General features: G+C 40.2%; 1 protein-coding gene across 2 annotated transcripts in view; it reads left to right on the top strand.

The window, feature by feature from the left end:
* The window catches only part of nos1apa (nitric oxide synthase 1 (neuronal) adaptor protein a), a 216954-nt gene extending 207999 nt beyond the window's left edge, over positions 1-8955 (top strand). For both annotated transcript variants that reach the window (XM_055016632.1, XM_055016633.1), the window contains exons 12-13: positions 191-315; positions 4657-8955. In XM_055016632.1, the coding sequence (XP_054872607.1) occupies positions 191-315; positions 4657-5308 (777 nt within the window). In that variant the 3' untranslated portion in view covers positions 5309-8955. The remainder of the gene's footprint in view (positions 1-190; positions 316-4656) is intronic.
* Positions 8956-18085: the final 9130 nt, after the last annotated feature.

Consider the following 18085-nt stretch of genomic DNA (forward strand, 5'->3'; position numbering starts at 1 on the left):
CACCTTTGAAATAAGTTGATATTTTCGGAGTCTTTGCAAGGAATGCGGTCAAATGCAGGACTGGGTTCAAGTTTCCCAGCTTTGTTGTAAAATCAGTTGTGCAAATAAACATTTGATTCAGAAGTAAACGTGTAACTTTCTTATTTTCTATCTGTTTATTTCCATCTTTCCATTCTTTCTTTCTTTTCAGGTAAATGACTTGTTAAGAAGAAAAGATCCCAGCCACCTCGGGGACATCGGGGTCACTGAGGTCAACAAGAATGTTGGTGCTGTGTGGAGCTGCATGGACCAACTCAGCCAGACTGCTGCCAACAGGTATGTGCACACAGTCTGGGTAGATTTACCATAAATTTGATCATAATCTCAATTCTAACCCTGATCCTGAGCTCAGAGGAAATACTTAGTTAGCAGACATGCATCTGAAAGATTTTAAGATGAATATGCAAAAACCACAAAACTCTCTGCACATTTAATAGAATCACTGAAAGAATCATCATAATTATGCAAAAATGTGTCACTACCTGTACTGAGAAGAGAAAGCGTCAATCTCTGTAGATTACACACAGTGTCAGAAAAGATGAATAATTTAAGATTTTTTCTTTGAAATGTTTTAAATGAATAATGATACATCAAAGGCGCCTAAGAGACACCTGAAATTGAAGAAGACAGACTCTCAGTCTGAGGTTTTCAGCTTCTTACAAGCCTCTTTATGTCTGTTTATCATTTACCAACACACACTCGTACATTACAGGTTATTTGTGTGTGTGTTTGTTGAGGATTTGTTCCAGAAGCATTGATCTGTTGTCTGTCCTTCTAAAGATCAGTCAAGCAGAAGTACTTTTTCAGCAGCTCAGATCCCATTTGTCTTCATTTACTGGACCAAGAAAGGATTTGGTTTGGCTTACCAATGATGATCTAAAGGTTCTGCAGGGCTGCTGACTGGTTCAGATGACTGGAGCCGAGAGTGTTACTTATAAGCTGACTGATTCTCTATAGTTGTAACATGAATGCTTGAAATGACGTGTGCAGTGATGTAGAGCCAAGAGCATTCTGCAGTTGTTCCTCTGACAATGAAAAGAGCATGACCTCTTGATTAATCATTCATCGTCTGAGGTTTTTTTTTATTCCTGTTAACGATGTCCTTTATAGATGCATCACCCTGCTGCATTTACAGAACGAACAGTTAACTAAGCACCAAATATATTCTGGATGGCCATTTTTGTACAACAAAAAAGTATTTGTGTTTTTTATGTTCCCAAATGACAGAGCATTGCTTACTAAACAATCTGCTGTCAGCTCCAGTGAAAGGTCGCGCAGCGGTAATAGTCATTTCTTTCTCATCACAATGGGCAGTAGTTACCATGATGACTTTCTGTCACTGCTGAAAACAGCTTGAGCAACTGGTATGTTTTTGTAAACACTTTGAATGCTCACAATGAGCAGCCATTAAAATGATGACCAGGAGTGAAAGTAGATTGAACTTCTTGCTGGTACTTTCCAGCCGCCATCCTCCTCCATCACTCAGCATCTTCTGATTAGTAGACGAGTGCAGGTTTGTCGTCTGAGTCATCGTGCCAAATTTGATTCTTTTGTCAGTGGCACTGAAGAAGCATGAAAACCTTTGATGGCCATAATTCAGTAAAGTCTAATTCAGTTAAGATATTGAACAATTCATCATCTCATGATGCAACAAACAATGCCTGACAGAATTCTGTTATGCTTCAAATACCATGGTGGCCATCAGCCAACTAGTTGTCGACAAGATTTGACATGTTACATAGAGGGGAATTTGTCATTAATGGGTGCTGCTGCTGCTCTTGAACTGTCTACTACAATCTTGCCATATTTTACTTCTAGATTTACTACTTCATATGTAATCCATATCATAGGCCACATTTAGACATTTCTTTCTTAGCTACTGTATTAAAGTCTCTCTCTGTTCTGTAAGAGTTAAGTAATTATTTTATACCCTTAAAATGTCATCATCCATCCAGTATCTATACACCGCTTCATCCTCATTAGGGTCGTGGGGGGACTGGAGTCTATTCCAGCTGACTTAGGGTGATAGATAGATAGATAGATAGATAGATAGATAGATAGATAGATAGATAGATAGATAGATAGATAGATAGATAGATAGATAGATAGATAGATAGATAGATAGATAGATAGATAGATAGATAGATAGATAGATAGATAGATAGATAGATAGATAGATTTTATCTATTTTCAATATACAGTATTTACACCTTTCAAGGGACGGTGATTTAAAGTGAATTTGAGTGATTTAAAGTGACGACAGGTAGTAGGAAGACGGTTTTATCAGACTAGCTAAGGTGCATAGGCATTCTATAATAATCACATTGGTCCTAATGTGATTATGACTGCGACCCCCCCCGACCAGTCAGTGATGAGTTGTGCAGTCTGATGACCAGGGGGACAAAAGAGTTCCTGAGGGACACCCTGGACAGGTCACCAGTCTCTCACAGGGCTGCACATAGAGACAAACAATCACACTCACATTCACACCTACGGACAATTTAGAATCATCAATTAACCTCAGCATGTTTTTGGACTGTGGGAGGAATCTGGAGAACCTGGAGAAAACCCACCAAACAGAGAGAACATGCAAACTCCATGCAGAAAGGAAGGCCGGGATGAGAACCAGGGATGTTCTAGCTGTAAGGCGATGGTGCTACCTACCAATCCATTGTGCAGCCCTTACAATCTCATCATTGTTTATTAAAGTCACAAATTAAATTTTTTTTTTTAATGAAAATAATCTCCTCTTACCTTGAAAATGTAATTCACTGTTGTTTTCTAGAATGTCTAGATCTCTATAGTCCATACAGTGGTTCAAGCTGTGAAATTGGAGTAATTCAGTCGTACCTTTTGGAAACATAAACATTTTTAAAAAGTCTGTGTTTCAGTTTGCACTAGATAGCTCAAACATAGTTATGCGTAGTTTGATTGTTGTGCGTGATACTACTTGTGCAAGGTTTACCATTGGATATTGATTGAGCAAAGTATTTCAACAGAGTTAACAGAAGTGTTGGTGGCTGCTGTGGCCGATAAGATACATAGAAAATGCTGTGAAATAGAAAGAGCTCATCAGAAAGGAGTTTGTAGAGAACGAGAGCTTTGTTCATTAAAGACAAGGGGTCACATGCTCTAGTTAAAAGACTAGTCATATGTTTTCATTGCTTCTGCCTCAGCTTGTGACATAACTACACATATCTATAGCGTTTTTTCACCACGTCAAAACTCTAATTTAAGACGTGCTATTTTGACTTAGCAGGATTCCAGTTTGAGATATTTACATCATTCTGACTAGTTCAAACCTAATTTAATATTTCTTTTGTAGATATCTTGAATTGAGGTTAACTGAAGATATTTTGAATCAGAATTCTGACGAGTCCGAGTTAAACTGTAAATATCTGAAACTGGAATTGCAGCTGGTCATAATTTACATGCAGATATCAATTCACATTGCAGGTATCAGCAGCTGAGTTGTCGATATCTGTAATGAGAAAATCCAAACACATGAATGATAGAAGTGATGTCATTTGTCCTATGAAGTTTTACTAAGAAAAATTTAATGACTTAATTCTGTAGCACATCTCCAGTCTAGCTATTAAACATTAAAACTGCTGGCTATAGTGTTTAGACTGTTGTAGCCTTTATGTTTTTTTCAGAAATCAGAAGTTTTTCAGAAATGGAATCTATTAAGAATTATTCTTTGCCATTTCCCTCATTTCCTAAACCACCCTGACAGTGACAAATAATCTCTAATATGCTTTAATTTTCCCCTCCCATGATGAGGATAGAAATGGAACGCAAGTTTGACTCATAAAACCACAACAAAGAGAGAGATATAATTCTATTACTCCCTCTCTCACACTTCAAAACAACTAATTGAAGTTGTGCCATATGGCTTACAGACAACATTAAGACACCTGCACTCCCTCCTTTCAATTTGGGAGGTAATCATTGTCTAACGCTTCGGGAGATTCAAGCATGAAAAGTATGTCTAATTAACTAACAGCAGTTCCTTTTTGAAATACATGAACAGACAATTCTCACTGGGTGACTTTGGTGCTGAAGGGATCTTAAATCTGTGATGATTGTCAGGGCAGTCCTGCCATCATGGAGAGGATCTTTGTTTATGGATTTGAAACAGACTTGTGGACATCAGAGGTAAATATAGAGTCAGAGTAACTCAAAAAAGTACTTTGTGTTTGTTTAGTGACTCAGAGGAGGAGTTGCTTCTGTGTGCAGTGTCACAGCTACTGCTGCTGCTCCACATGTTGACAGTGTTGTTGACCAAATCAGCAACCACAACTACAAAAACTAACTTCCCTTTGTTTCAGATCACCTGCATGCCCCTGCCTTACATCTCTAACACCATACCAGCTCTCTGCAAATCTCCCTCAGTCTGAAATCCTCTGATCTAATATCGGTGCTCACCTCTAGCAAAGCAGCAAACTCATCTGTAGCAGTTCAATTAGTTACCAGTCTTAGTGTAAAACCTGCTACCATCTGCTAGTACTGAAGGTCTTTGTGGTACAAAATGGGCTTATTTTCAGTTACAGCTTTTTCTTGCCTCCGCATCATCCTCACATCTGTTCACCTTCTTTCCTGTCTCCTCTTCTCTAGTCACATCTCCTCCTTCGACTCCTTCCCTCGGCTGGACCCTCCACCTCCGTCAGGGAAGAAGCGCCTCCCTCGAGCACTGAAGACGACCCAGGACATGATGATCTCCTCTGACCCTGTGGTCTCCTCCCCGGATGCCGCTGACTCGTCCTCCTTCCTCTCCTCCCCTGACAAGACGCCTCTCATTGCTAAGGAGGAGATGAAGAATGACGAGGAGAAGCAGCAGGGTGAGAAGGAGGGAGAAAGGTCAACTGATATCCCACAGTCTCTGGGCCCAGCAGAGAAGAGAGATGATTCAGAGACAGCTGGGACCAACGGCAAGGTGGATACAGTGATCGGTGAGGAGGAGGAGGATGCTGAGGATGGGAGCACTGAAGGAGGTGTGGAGGAACATGGACACCAGCTGCAGCTCTCTGTTCCAGACCTGATCAACAAAGATCCCCCGCTGGAGTCCAGAGCCAAAACCTGCGACGTCTGGCAGAAGGCTCCGGGGCCAGACTCCCGGCTGGCCTCCACTCCCTGCTCGGGTAAAACTGCCTGCCGCATCAGCCTGGGGGAGGAGGTCCTGCTGGGGAACGGCGCCCCCTGCGGTAAAGGCAGCGCAGTGAGTGCCGAAGACACAGAGCCTCATCCAGACCTGTTGTCTTTTGAGTAACGCACAAAGCTGGAGCCAAATACCACTTGAGTAAGATTAAAACCGCCTGGAACTCTATTCTCCTCATATCTACCCCATTAAACGTCTGTGGATGTAATTCAAACAGACTGCAATAAGTACTGTGAATCAAATATTCACTGCCACTTTCAAATATGTAACTCGTCCTGCTCCAGGCTTCACTGTAGGAAAAGGGAACAGGAACTTCCAGGAACTAGGACAGGGGCCAGATCTGTTGCTTTTTAACATTTTATAGCATTTTAGATGAATAGAGTAGTCTAAAGGTCATGGTAATAAAATCTGGCCTTCTAACGGGGCTGATCTGAGATCAGGTAACACACTACACGTATCTGCTGAATGAATGAAAACAAATCTGACCAGCATAGGGCAATGGATGAGTAGTAACAGAAAAATTAGTTGAACTTTCAGCTTTATTTCAATGTAGTTGATGTTTAAGTTAAAATTTTAACAAAAAAAATCCAGACTGTAAAAGAGTCACTGTGTTTCTTCTGTTCCAGTCCTTTCAGCAGATGTAAAACATGTCTTTAGAAATGTAATGACAACCTGATTATGTAACAATAAATCTAATTACTGTGATAAAATATCCTTTAAATGGGCTAAAAATGTCAAATCTGGTCAAAATTGCTTCACATATTTTTCCCTGAAAGTGTCAACAATGATTACTTAGTATTAAGTTATTCCATCATCATATACCGTGACTTTCTTGGTCCATTTGCAGGATGCTTTGTTACTTGCTTGTTATAAATCAAACAAGCTGCTGCAATGAAGCCAATTAGAAACTGCAACTAATATGAGTTATACAGCAATATGATTTAGATTTAACATGCTTAGATTAACTAAGTGTTGCTGTGGGGTTTTTATCTGCGTGATGGTATTTCCAGCAGGGAAATGTCTTGAAAGCTGATTGCGTGCTCAGGAGGAGTCGAAGGAAGTGATTGAGGAAGGCTGAGCGAATGTGAAAGTGTTAGAGATGGAGAAACTCACTTTCAGTTCAGTCAGTGTTAAATGTCAAGCAGCAGTTTGTGCTAGAGTTTGATGAGGACTGGAGGCCTTCTGACCTGAGCTTCCTGCATAACAGATCACTCCTGACCCTTTTTTTGGTCCAGTACGTCTTGGAGCTGTACTGCAGTGTGAGATTGATCCCTCCTACGTCGGCCTTTGCCTCAAACTCTGACCCTGAAAATGACCTTTTTTAGATGTGGAAATCTCAGCTAGTTACAATATTGATCAGTAACATAATCAATAATTTTATTTTTTTTAATCTGTGTTGTATTTATTTAATACTGCTAAACTCATTTTAAGCAGGTAAAGATATCTTTGTACTTTCTGTGAAACAGCATTTGCAACCAGATGTTTTTATGTTTCTAACCATATTGAGAGCCTGAAAACTTTGTTGTTGAACTGTTTCCTCTGGCAGTAAAAACCAGACCAACGTTTTGAATGTGAAGACCTAAAATCCACATAAAATAAGCAGTTAATACACACACAAAAACAATTACTCAGCATTTATTCATTATTGGGTCTGGAAGCCGGCTTTTAGAGAGAACATAAAGGATGAGAATGGCTTCAAGTTGTTGCCTGCTGACAAACATTATCTTCTTCCACTGGCTGAACTGAAAGTGAAGTCTGATAACCTCCAAACCCTGACAGAGAGTCAGGACAGACGGACGGATGGACAGATGGGTGGATGGGAAGCATTTGGAGGGTGGGCTGCTGGAAAGTTGCTTTTGAGCTAAAGAGAGGCAAAATAATGAGCTGTCAACAGAGAGAGATGAGAGAGGTGTATTTTATTGGAGTGGATCATTAAGTGGCAGACCAAAGACAGAAATTAACCGCTCAGTCAGACAGGTTGTTTTGGTTTTAGTGAGTGAAAAGAGAAGCAATAATTCATGCAGAAGAGATTTTCTCTCTTGTATCTCGCGACAAAAAAGTGAAAACCAAAGTCAGAGCAGTTAACATATTTAATTATAAATCATGTGCTTGTTTAAAATCCTGGGATTTTTCTGACTCCTGAGAGACTCAGGTGTGTTTAGCTGGTTAAAGGTGAGCTGACATTAGATCTTCACTGACATCAGTGTGTCAGTGTAGGAGGAGCAGGTCCACGTTGCCATGGCTATCTTAGCGCGATCACAGTGGAAAGCTGTGTTTTTGAAACACTACTATCTGAGCATCTGCTCTGCAGATCTGTGCAGCTGGACCACGACTGACTTCTATGGAAAGCACACACACAGATCCCAATCACACTCTCTGAAAATAACCCGTTTTTCCAAGAAGTCTCGAAGCGGCCTCCGTAAATGACCTGCTGTCCTTGTGGGGATTTGCTGACCTTAGAAAATAGCCAAACGTTCCCAGAAGACACAGGGACAGACATAGAGGCAGCTGTAGCTGTGGTCAGGTCGTGCCCAGCAGAATGAGAGGAATGTGGAGCTGGACTCAGAGAAAGGAAGCTTTGTCTCTGTGTGTCTCTCTCTGACTTTGTCTTACATATTACCATCCACTACACTACCACACTACAAGCTGGAACAAAACAGCTGACGTCTCCTAGTTTTAACTAACAATCTGTAGAACTCTTTATGGATATTTCATATTTTTAGTCCCGGGACATGATTTGTAAGTGGCTGATGTTTCAGCGTAATCTAATAATTAGCACCTCTAGATAACGCATGAGTATCACCGCTTTAAAATGTGGATGAACTGACACTAAAAGATCGCAGTTTAGGTTAGTGAAAAACACATAAAGTGTTATTTATTAAGAGTTAATTCTTTTTATCTACTTAAAACTTAAAAAAAAAATGCTGTACCTCATAGTCTGTCTGAAATATTTCATAGGCGACACAGAGGTTGTTTTGAGGTGATAAGCCAGTCGTCACTCAGCGTAGAGATTATTGCTACACACCTGGATGAACCAGGTATCAGAAGGTCTTGACCTGATCTAACAAAACCAAACACACAGTGAGACTGACAGCAGCTGCTTGGATTCAGTCAGGAGATAAAGCAATAAGACACAGAGACACTCCTCACAGAATCTGAAATGCCTTCTTTCCTACTTTTAGCTTTATAAACCACTGAAGTAGATTTTTTTTCTTTTTTTGTGTTTGTTGATGAAGGAACAGCTGTGTACATTTTCTGAAAATATTCTGTCACTCTTTTTGCAGTACCTGTGAATATGCAAATTGGTTCTTACTCTAACAAATGAAGGAAAATGATTTATTTTGTTATTCCGAATCTAGTTACGGCAATCTGTGTTTTTTAGCTGCCTCCAAATTTGATAAAAGAAAAAAATGATGTTGCTTTTTTTATTTTTTGTGTTGCTGAATCTTGTTTTATTTCGTCTTTGTGAAGCTGGTCGACATGGTTTCGGAAAATTGTGAAGAATGAAGGAAGTTAAACGCTGCACATGAAGGCTTTTTGAAAATGGGGCACAAGCAGACGGCTAAAGCTAACTGGGGCTTTCTATTGATTATACTGTAACTGTTGCAAATTAAATGAATTCTATAATTTTTTTATGTAAGAAAGAAATCTACATCTATCGGTGATTTTGCTTTTTATTTTCCTAATGTACCTTTTTTAAAGTGGGGAAATAATGATGCCTACAATGACTGTAATCTTATAAAGACTTTCCAGACAGACTCAATCATGAGCGTCTTGTTTTGTCTTGTGTGACTTTGTGTCTTCTCAAAGGCAAACAACACTGCGTTTCTCTCTGTAGAACAAGCCTCTTTTCATTTGTTCTGGGAATGTCCTGTGTTTTATGTCTTTGCTTCGTCTCGTTCCTGCCATGATGACAGTCAGCCTCCCCCTCAGCCCTGCCGGCAGCCTTCCTGTTTTGGATGGATTTGTCACTTGTAGTGGTTTTCTTGCTTCTAAATCTTCAGTCTTTCTCCGACATAGATGAGCCCTTGTGTGCCCTCTGTGTTTGATGGATGGTCCCTTTTTAGAGAACCAAACACAAAGACGAGGCGATGGCAGGGATTCAGGAGTCGAAGCTGTTCTTATGTTTAATTCATCTGTGTTTGTCCTAATTCGTGGAAATCCCGGTTTTCCTCTTGGCGTCTCCATGTGTCGCCAGCCTTGTGTTCGTCGCTCTGCTGAGATGACTGAAAGCCGGTCAGGAATACGACGGAGGAAGAATGAGGCAGTTTATTTACCCAACTTCCTCATCAGTGGTGTAAACAACCAATCAGCTGAGACTCACAGGTCTTGTCACTGTTTAATAATTCAAACATGATGCATATATTGATTCTCTACAAAGGAATCGAGGCCTTCATGCATAATGAATTATCAAATGTGTGATAGCTGGATGCAGTTTATACAGCCCAGCAAGTTGGTTTAGTGCATGTCCTAGTAGGAGTGCCTTGGTTCATTTGTATAAACAAGTATTCCTCAGAACTACCAACATGGGAGAACACTGAAAACTAAAAATGTTTCTTTTCAAACTAAAAGTCAAAGTTACTCGAACTAAGCAGAAGCTCAGATGTCCCAACTTTGAGTCCATAGACACACTCCAAAAACTACGTTTCCCACAGTGGTATCTTTCATTAAAACTCCCTCTACAAAAATTTGAAGTCTTCCGATCCCATGTGCATAGATTGTATATAAAGATAGTCGATATGACAGCCTCCCAAAGGTGAAGCAAAAATATACTGAGTTCATTTTTCTGAACAGTTTGTTATTGATTAGTTATTTGATGATATTGAGGTTGTATATCAGCATGATTGAAGTTCCATGGCATTAAAGTAGTCGCAGGCAGACCTTCTTAACCACGTCTGTGAAGTTCTGCAGGTGTGTGTGCTGTTCTGTGTCTGTGATGTACCATTTCTGTGCAAATGGTCACATAATTGATTTGCAGCATCTTTTTCAAGGCTTTTAGGAAGAAAGGCAGGGTTTTATATAGGTCTTTTGTTGGCTAGAACACTGGGGATAATGCAGGCTTTGTGAGCAGAGGTTTAAGTGCACGTTAGATGTGAAACGCCTCCAAGGACTGCTGGGTTTGATTACTGGCTGGCTGAATCTTTACCGATCATCGTTCTCTTGTCCCCACATTACCTGTTGCTCTCCTTTGTTATTCTGTCCATTCATCCATTATCTATTCATCGCTTAATCCTCAGTAGGGTCATGGGGGGCTGGAGTCTATCCAGCTGACTTAGGGTGGAGGCCGGGTTCTCAGTCAACCACAGGGCTACACATAGATCAATCACACTCACATTCACACCTACGGACAATTTAGAGTCACCAATTAACCTCAGCATGTTATTGGACTGTGGGAGGAAGCTGGAGAACCTGGAGAAAATCCACACATACACAGGAAGAACATGCAAACTCCACGCAGAAAGATCCCAGGACGGCCGAAATGCGAACCGGGGATCTTCTAGCTGCAAGGTGAAAGTGCTAACCACCAATCCACTGTGCAGCCCTCTGTCATTCTAATAAAGGCAAAATATGCCTAAAACGAGAGGTCTGGATGCAGCCTGAGGGAAGGTGGTGCTGTGTCAGTGCTGCTTGGGAGGATCCCACATCTTCTGCATTCCATCACAGCTGTGTGTGGTCCTGACCACCACCCGTGGGACCAGTGTGCTCAGAGATCCAGCAGACCCGAAGCATCCAACCCACAGACATGAGTGTAGCAGCCTCTTCCCTCCCCACAAGATTCAAATTAGATTTGCCCTTAAAACCTCCAGAAAAGTTGGATAGCCCCTATATGACACTTTGTGAGGTTAAAGTCAGAGGAATCAGAATGATCTTCCTTGCTAAGATGTTTACACATACTAGAAATAAAGACACTACATAGTCTTCCACATGCTGGAAACAATGTGGGTTCTCTGAGGCAAATCATTATCATATCTTTTGGTCTTACCCGTTATTAATTTCTTTCTGGCAGAAGGCTCATAGGATTTCACAGTAAGTACTCTGAGTGGATATTCTATTTAAATTAGAGACCTTGTACTTCGGTGCCCTGCCATCAGGTAATGCTGCCTCTAATGCTAGATATCTAACTCAGATTTTAAGTGCAGCCAGCAGGAAAGACATCATTAGACGTGGTTACGACCAAAGTACCTACAGTGGACGATTAGATTAAAATGATTTGTGATATCTTATGAAGGAATTGACTTTTATTGTCAGACTGCAACAGGACATGTTATTGAAAAATCTGAAAGTTGTGTATATTCCAACTGTATGACAATCATTTGTTTAATGTGAACTCCCTTTCTGCTGGTAACTTGATGTGAGTATCAGGAAGACACACTTCAGTGTGTAGGCTCTAGTTATTAAGTTTGGTTTACTCTTTTCTATTTATTATCAAACCTGTATTTCTACTTCTTTCACTGGCCCTCATGTGTCTGCATTCAATTAAAGTATGGTCTTTACTTAGCTTTCAGGGGTAATCAGTGCTGATGGTCTGCAGTCACTAAGTTCTGTGATACTTGTCTTTTTGGTGATGGAGATGAAGGTTGAGGTCTGGAATTAGTGTGGCACACAGCAGGCCTCCGGTGATGTGTTAAAGATGTACATCACAGCGTTATTTGTACCAAGCAGAGGGAGATTTAAAGAGAAAATTAGGACAGTAATAAACCAGAGGGAACAGAGCTGCTGCCACTGCAAATGAGCTCTTCAATGAATTCCTTTCAGAACTAAGTGAAAATGAATAATTAGACGTTCTTTAAAAAAAATAAACCTCATACTTAGTGTAATGCTGTGTATATATATCTATGCATGTAATATATCCTATTATGTGATGAAACAGGCAGCATTGTAATACAGCTCCTGCTCTGCCCACGTCTGCCGCCCAAACACAGCAGAGTCTGTAAAGTCGGTCGTAGCTCTGTGATTCACCAGATGAGGAGGTGAATGTCAAACTGACGAAAGCACTGTCATGACTGCTGCCGTTTCTTCTTCCTGAAAGCCAGCCGTACATGTCACTGCTCAGCTGTATGTGCGTGGCTGGAATTACAGGTGAGGAAGCCGAGTAAGACACACATCTGGAAAGCAGGAGGGCCTCGACAATAAAGCTTCCACATTTATAGTGAAGATGACCTTTCTCAGTGTGGATTTACTGAGAAGCCTGTCAGCTTATTTCCTCTACATCTCTGGAGATGATCTGAACCAGCTAATCACTAATTTTGTGCCCAAAGTCCTTCTCTGCAATTAATGCTGAAGTTATAAACTAGTTATCTACTAATTCAGATTGTACTATTAAAGGTCCCATATGGTGGAAACAAACAGCGTTTTATTGTGTTTGTGGTTATAAATTTGGAGGTGCAAACTAATAGCTGTTTGGATATGAAGAGGTTTACTTTTAGTTCCTCAAGCTGCTAACTTTATTGAAAATGAGAATCGGTTCTCAACTAATTTACATGGTTAAACAAAGGTTGGATAAATAAAAAATAAACATCTACATAGACAAGCAACTAGAAATTTTATTGAGCTAACTGACAAGCCAACAGTCATCCAACTCAAACTTTCTACCTCTTTCTGACCCACAGAATCAAGGTGAACCATTCAGAATGAGCAGCCGTCTCAACATCCGTCAAAATGATTTACTTTATAAAGCTGCTTCTGCTAACTGTGTAATGTATCAGCCAAGGCCAAAGCTCACCAAATGCTCTGCTGTTAGCTGCAAGACTGAACACAAGAGTCTTCATGCACCCCCAACAACTGAGGAACCAAAGACTCAGTGGATTGCTTTCAGTTTTGATGGTGATGTCACTGCAACGATCAGAAAATCCTTAGAACTAGCACAATGTGCTGCTACTGGCTAGCATTACCATTAGCTTCAGTTGGTATGCATACAAGTCAGAGCTTTGTGGAAACTGCAAAGCTGGGGGACATTTAGGTTTACAATGTTTTCTGTTAGCCAACATTTGAGACCAGGAAAAAGGGACTGAGAGGGTTTCAGTGTTTTTATGTCATGTTTTCTTAAAGTTGTTTTACTTAAGTGAAACCTAAACTCAGCCACTGTTTGCATCTGTTTGCTTCTCTCTTGCTCACTGTTCTCACATATACTGTATTTCAATACAGCTGAATTCCCAATAAGGCTGTTCTCATTCATTTTCCTGTTTCTGTTGTGAGACATTAAAACTACATGTCTACAAGAATTTTAATCTACACTTCGCACCGGAAACAAATCAACAATTTCTTTCAAACTAAAGATTTGTAAGAAAATTCAGACATGTTTAATCTGAACTCGCCTGAACTGCAGGCTGTGTTTACACAGAGCAGAAAACAAGCATAGAAACTAAAAATGCAAATAGAAAATGTCTAGATACAGTATGGAGCCACCATTTTCTTCCAGTGTTGGGAACACCTGTTGGTACTTTGAAAAATGGGCCCACAAATTTCTTCGCAAGGTTAACGATTTTGATCTGATGCGTTTACCAACTTCATTATTAAGCTACTTTTATCCCTCAGTTTGAAGAAATCACATATTGGCAAGCTAAAGCTTGCAGTAATTCATCAAGTTATTAATGTGGCAGTTTGTGAGTGTTTTATGCTATCTGCTATTTAAAAAGATCCCACCAATTCATCATTTTCGGAAACCCAAACACGGCCCCTCAGGCTGATATCTGATGGGTACAGACTGCTTCAAAATTGCTGATCTCTTGGGAGTTTAGATTTTTAGTGTCTGCCCACTGGGTTCTCATAGAGTGTAAATAGTTTTCATGTTAATCACTACTTCTGACAGTTTGAAGTTGAAAATATCATCAAGCACCATAAACATTATACATAAGACTGAAGAAGCCACATATGGAAAAAGGTTGAAACGTGACTAGTGTTCACTAGTCACGTTTCCCGTCACCCAGAACACCACACACACACACACCTAGAACTGGTTTGTCATCCTCTCGGTGTTTTCATGCATAAGCAGCACTGTGGACCCTCAGGAGAAATGCCGTGTTTCCCCAAGCATTAGTCACTGCCACCTGGCAGGATGGAGTTCTTATCAGGTTTATTGATCAGCATGGAGAAAGATTACAGCTCTGTGTTTGTGTATGTGTGTGAGAGAGGCAACCTGGAGGACTCTGTTGACCCAATCAGACACCACCAAGCCTCAAAACTGCTTCAGAGACACACAGTAAAACTAAAATCTAATCATTAGTGCTGCTGCTGCTGCCACTTGACAAAAACAACACTGCACAACGCTGCACTGAAAGAGTTCTGCTGAAGCCATCAAGGGTTCTGCTGTTGACAGATTATTGATGAGTGGATGGACAGACTAATGGAAAACTCCATTTCAACATGTTCAGCAAGTCATATGCAAAGTAGTTTCCTCCTTTTAGGAAAAAGAACCAACTTGATTTGGTGAAATGTGTAATTCAGCAGAAAATCCACTTTAAGGTGTAAAGGAGCCGTTTGCAGACTTCTTCATTCTTACGTTTTCGTTACTTATTAAAGATATTGGAGAAGTCTACGATGAAATTTCTAGATTTTACTGCCATGTTTCCTTTGATGTGCAAAAAAATGCATGAAAGTTGTTTCTTAGTGTTTGTTTTTTATTCTTCCTCTTCGGGTCTGGCAGTGTGAACCTGCAGCGACTGTTTGGTGAATCATCAGCAGACTGTGTGATTGAAGAGGAGGTGCAGGTCCGTTCACTCTCTTGGGGCAGCATGTTTTAAAAGAGACAATCCTTCTGTTGTAGCTTGAAGAAAATATTGAATTCTGACTACCAGTGGCATCATATAAAGGCCATCATGATCTAATTTATTTCCAGTAATTATTCCAAAAAGCATGATTTCATGTGTCACACAGAAGAGAGAAAAAGTAAGAAAGTTATAGAATTTAAAGGAAGGAAATATATTTTTCATGCTATAGTTTTCTTTAATCCTTTTGGTCTGATTCAGAAGAATTGTAGTTTGTGTGGGGACTCCAACTGAATTGGTTTTCCTTCAGGTGTTCACTCGTGGCTTTGTTTTTCTTCTCCATCCCCCTATCCTTTGTCTCTACAGCTCCCTCTGGGCTGATGATGTCTCAGACAGTAATTGTTTCTGTCTCTCACAGCCAAGTACTCCGCCCTGCGTACCTTTTTTAAACTTTTAAACTAAAAGACAGAGTTTAAGACGTTCTGCTGAGTACATCTACTTTACAGCCTCTTCTGTCTTTACCTCATCCATTCATCCTTCCATCCATCTGTCATCAGGAGGCCTCTGCTGCCTTTCAAGGCCTCGACAGGGCCTCCTTAATGGGAGGAGGCCGTCAAAGAGTGCCCTCTAAACCAGGACAGGAGTTGCATGAAGCACAGACAGACAGACAGACACTCAGACAGGCAGGCTGTTAACTGAGGCAACATTAATCTGTCTGTGAAGCCAAACAGGCTGCAGGGGCTCTGCTGCACTGTTCGGATCTTTAAAGCTTATTTTTCTTCAGGGAGGAAGAAACAGAAACCTGTCAGTGAGGTATAATTGTTTCATTTGTTTCCAGTGCAAATCAACATCTTATTTGGAAACAAGCTCCCGCTGGGGGCAGAAGTGATGGATTTTTTTGTTACTTCTTTATGTCTTCTTTTTTTTAAGGCACAATATGAAGCCTGAATTAGAATAAATGCAGTTTTTTTTTCACTTTACATTAAGCGAGGTTCCCTCAGGATTGGAGTAAAATAATGGAGTGTCTCACAAAAAAACAAAAAAGCCTGAAAATGGAGCAGCTTTCAGGGAGTAGAGAGCACTTTTTGTTTTGCACTGGGAGAGAATCAGATGTTAAATGCTGCAGAACACAGAGCCGGCCAGCTACTTTTACTGCTCTGCTCTTCATTGAAAAGGTCAATCGTTGCTCACAGCAGCCACCACACACACATTTATTAGGTTTAATCTATATCTAATGAAGGCCTTACAGTGTGACTGGTCTGTCTTACTTATTCCACTGACCCGTAACATTGACACTGTGCTGCCCAGTGGACATTAACCCCGAACATCCAGCTCAGGAACCAGAAAACACCCACCGTGGTCATCCCTGGACTAGAACCATCTGCGATCAGAAGTCTACATTTTTCAGTGGCGCTTGAGTGTGGAATATTCAGTGAGAGGCCCTGCTATGATGATGTTTTTGTGGGTTTTTTTTTTTCTTTGTTTGTTTGTTTTGCCTTTCGGCTTTATTGACAGGATAGTAGAGAGAGCAAGACAGGAAAGTGGGGAGAAGAATAGGGGAAGGACCTGCAGCAAATGGCTCAAACCTATGGCCACAGCATTGGGGACTATAGCCTCTGTTTATGGGTTACCAGGCCAGAGTATACCCTGGTATATACTCTGGTCAGTCGCCAATTTATACCTGTTGACACATAAAGATTAAGCATGTTAAAGTCTGAATTAAGTTATTTAGTTTTTTGTTTTTTTTGTTGGGTTTTTTTTTGCAAAGAGATATGCTCAGCAAGCAAATAATTATGAAAGACTGTAACTAGAATGTCCTTCAGCTAATTACAATTTAAAAAGTTCAAATCAAATAAAAAATACTGAATTGAAAACCAACAAAAAATTAAGCAAAACATTATGAAAGAACATCTACATTGACTGGTGTTGCTTTCAATTGTTTCTGTATGACAGATATCAGTATAGTATCTCTTTGATTTGTGCTTCTGTGGCTATACTTCAACCTGGAGGGGTATAAACTGGCCTAGTCAAAGTATACCCCGGGGTATACTTTGACTAGGTGGTTAATCTGGCCTGTTACACCTGCTCAACCTGTTGAGCCACCAGGGCGCCCATGAAGATGTTTTACTATGAGTAAGATGGATGTAGATTTTTTTTTTTTTTTTTTTTTTTGGTGCTTCATTTCTGTTGAATCAAATTTGACAGAGTTTCAGTTCATCATTTTTATGGCAGGTTCAAAAAATATCAGTGTTGCTGACACATTGTTATACGGCTGTTACTTATAGAGTCATTTCGTTACTTACACTGACATGAAACACATTTTTGAGTTGTTGGAAATAAAAGTCCAATTTGGAATTTTTCAGCTCTCACTCTGTCCTGGTGACTCACTGTACTTTAAAATTCTCCCAGGTGGAGCCTGATGCTGTTCATAGCTGTGAAGCTGTTATTCACTGAATTTGAGGAAGGTCTTTCATCTGGAACTTTTAAACACAGCCGTGGGCTTTAAGAGTTAATAAATTCAATTTTAAACTCCATTGTAGTTCATCTACTGAAATGAGTTTCTTCTTGTCTTTTAAGCAGCTTCTTCCAAATTCTCAGTGAAGCTAAATGAATGCATGTATAAATACCCATGTGTTTTACTATTTTTTCTTATTTTTTTTCTTCATTGTGGGTCCTCATACAATACTTTGTGGTGTTTCTTCACTGTGTCTTTATCAGCACACCACATTGGTCAACACTGAAACACCTCAACAACCACTGCGATGAAACTTCACCCTGCTCTCCAGAGGATGGAGTGTAAAAAGCTGTCATGTAGCGCCATCATCAGGTCACAGCTGGAACATGTCCAGCATTGTGGTTTATGGCTCAATGTCAGCAAAACTAACAACATCCTCATCAGGCTCAGTTGTTGTGTTTAGTACAAATGTTAGGATGCTAACACAGTGAACTAGGATGACAAGCATAATCAGTATTATGGCTGTTAAGACACAGTGTGTTTGTTTTAGAATTTAGCTTGTTATTTAGGCCATTATTTTATATAAGCACTTTGTCACTACAATGTTAAAAAGTGATATACTCACAGAAATATGTACATTTTCCAAAAGAGGTATTTTATGGGGACCGAACATTAAACAACCTCCTTAATATGTCTTTCCCTCATCTCATAGTCACGTGTTTATTAACC

This window comes from Amphiprion ocellaris, chromosome 2 (assembly GCF_022539595.1).
Source record: "Amphiprion ocellaris isolate individual 3 ecotype Okinawa chromosome 2, ASM2253959v1, whole genome shotgun sequence".
Taxonomy (NCBI): Eukaryota; Metazoa; Chordata; class Actinopteri; family Pomacentridae; genus Amphiprion; species Amphiprion ocellaris.